Below are 2996 nucleotides of genomic sequence, written 5' to 3'. Positions count from 1 at the left end.
TACTATATCCTTGGAATGTTGAAACTTGAGAATTGAAAGTGGATTGAGATGAGAAAATAGTGATGACTGATGATAATTTAAGCTTGATGGACTTGTTGGATGTGGACAGTGTGCCAGGCACAATATCCTTAGAATGATAGTCTGCTGGGCACTATATCCCTAGAACGATTTATGATGAAACATATGTTGTTGTTGTTTTTCTTCTCTGCCGCAAGAGTTTGCCAGGCACTATATCATTGAGCATGCAAGTGTGCTAGGCACTATATCCTCGAAACGATACAAAAGCGTACTAGGTGCTATATCCTCAGTCGTGGCAGAAAGGTGACATCCGAAAGGATGTGTCGAGTTAGCATTGATGGACCGACAAGTGATATCACGAGCCAATAGGACAAGCATTCATCATATGCATCTCTTATGTGCTTGTTTGATTTGATTACTTGCAGTTTGCCTAAGTGTATAATATGCCTGCTTGCTTCTTGAATTACTTGCTATACATGATTATTACATGTGTATTACTTGTTTGCATATACTTGTGTTTGTCTGGTGTTGAAGAGGATCAGAAGGCGGTGGCAATGGGATCGCACGGAGGTTAGGTTGGCAAAAGTTGTGGGATACAGAGGTGTGGTTTGGTATTAGTTAGAAATTTCCTAAATTTAGATAACTCTATTTATGGTTTATGGTTCATAGTTTAAATTATTTATTTTTGTTAAGCTTGAATATCTATTTTCGATGTGAAGTTCTAGGATTGGCTTTGGCATTCCGGAACCTTATATCTTATATATTGGGCATTGTTACCATACTGAGAACCTCCGGTTCTCATACCATATGTTGTTGTTGTTTTTTAGATGCAGGTCGCAACCTACCTCAGTGAGTTTGTGCATGATGACAGAGCGGAGGATATTTTGTTATCTTGTATTTTAGTTATTATGATGTAGCTCTCTCACTTTTGTTATTATACTCTATTTTCCTAGAGGCTTACTTTGAGAGATAAGTTGTATAAGCTGTTTTAACTTTAAAACTCTATTATGTCTGTATTATGACTAGTCGGCCTAAACTCCGCGGGCTGCGGCTAGTACTCTATGGTTATTATACTTATATATATAGTGACTATTATTATTAAGTTTCACATTGTATCTTGTGTCTTACGCTCTTAGTTATCGTGTGTATGCTTTGCGTTTTGTAAATCCGCTTTATGCAATTTTGAACTTTATTCCTTCATCAGGCTCCTAGTATTATTACTTCTTTCTATATTTAGTAATGTATGAGCTTTAGAACTGTCGTGACACTTTGTTATCCTTTGCTTTATGGCTAGAGGTAAGGCTTAGGATAACGGGGTGCTACACTTTCTACTGGGTTTGAGGAGGCTCGATAGGTGGTAGCAATGGGATCACATGGAGGATAGGCTAGCTAAAGCTGTGGAACAGCAGTATAAATTTTATAATAGACAATCCCTAAGATAGAGAACCTTTTGAGGATTTTATTAATTTTTTTATAAGTTGAATCTTATGCTTGGCTATTGTTCTTAAAGATGGCAAGCCAGATATTTTCCTCACAATGACATGCAATCTATCTTGGGTTGAAATAACTTCAGAACTTAACCCGGTTCAAACTCCACAGGATCATCCAGATCTAAAAACTGGAATTTTTTGAGCCAAATTTGAACAACTAAAAGTGGATGTAATTACTAAGGGTGTCTTGGAAAAGGTGAAAAATTATATTTATATCATTGAGTTTCAAAAAAGAGGATTGCCACATGTACATATGTTGCTAATCTTAGAAAACAATGACAAGTTAATTGACCCGGAGCATTATGATAGTTTGATACATGCAAAGATACCATCTGAAAAAGTAGAACCACACCTACATGATGCAGTGCTAAAACATATGATCCATGGTCCTTGCAAAACACTTGATCAATGGTCACCCTACATGAAAAATGGCCAATGTAAATGCAACTACCCAAAAGAGTTCGCAGTAGAGACACGAAGAGGTGACGACTCATATCCGCAATATAAGCGATGATTCGACACTCCAGTACCGATTAACCAAAATATCATAATTGACAATAGATGGGTAGTTCCGTACAACCCTTGGCTACTACTAAAGTATGATTGCCATATTAATGTTGAGATATGTAGTAGCATCAAGAGTATAAAATATCTCTACAAGTATTGCTACAAGGATCCAGACCGGGTTGCAATGGAAGTTCACAAAGTTTCTCATGTTGATGAGGTCCAACAGTTTGTTGATGCAAGATGGATTGCCGCTCGAGAGGCATGTTGGAGAATATTTAAATTTAACTTTTACCAAATGTATCCATCTATGGAAAGGTTGCAAATTCATTTGCCAAATCAACATCAAGTGAGCTTCTATGATCACCAAACCATTCCTGAAATACTTAACGATGATTATTTCTCTAGAACAATGCTCACTAAATTCTTTGCCCTAAATCGGGAGGAGAACCAACAATCTAGGTATCTTCTGTACAGAAAAATTCCAGAGTATTATACTTGGCACAACAAGGAAAAGGAATGGTGTTGGTGCAAGACACAGAGGAGATCCATTGGTCGAATTTATAATGTATCACCTTCAGAAGGAGAAAAATTCTATTTGCGTATTCTGTTATCTAATGTTATAGGACCAACCAGTTGGGATGACTTGCTAATAGTGAATGGGGTCAAATATTCATCATTCAAGCAATTTGCTCAATACCGAAGATTGTTAGAGAGTGACAGTAGCATCTATGCGTGTTTGGTTGAGGCTTCTGTTTTATGATTGCCATGTGCTTTACGAAAGTTGTTTGCAACCATCTTAATATTTTGTGAGCCTACATATGTAAGAAGCCTATGGGATGAATTTTTTTCATATATGGTGGATGATTATCCGTCAACCAGCCTTATAACAGCCTTAGTGTTAACAAATCAGCTACTCAGGGATATAAATGATATCATCCTTCAGCACAAAAAATAGATTACACAATACGATTTGCCAGCTCT

The 2996-nt window shown here is 36.9% G+C and overlaps 1 protein-coding gene across 1 annotated transcript; it reads left to right on the top strand.

Annotated features, from left to right (window-relative positions):
* Nucleotides 1–2199: 2199 nt before the first annotated feature.
* Nucleotides 2200–2775, top strand: LOC148576840 (uncharacterized). The gene has a single exon (XM_088502794.1). The coding sequence runs from the start codon at nucleotides 2200–2202 to the stop codon at nucleotides 2773–2775; it is 576 nt and encodes a 191-aa protein (XP_088358920.1).
* Nucleotides 2776–2996: the final 221 nt, after the last annotated feature.

The sequence above is a fragment of the Arachis ipaensis genome, chromosome B1 (genome assembly GCF_059453495.1).
Source record: "Arachis ipaensis isolate K30076 ecotype BB chromosome B1, ASM5945349v1, whole genome shotgun sequence".
Classification (NCBI taxonomy): domain Eukaryota; kingdom Viridiplantae; phylum Streptophyta; class Magnoliopsida; order Fabales; family Fabaceae; genus Arachis; species Arachis ipaensis.
The sequence above is the reverse complement of the archived record's forward strand: the minus strand, read 5'-3'. Positions and strand labels throughout refer to the sequence as shown.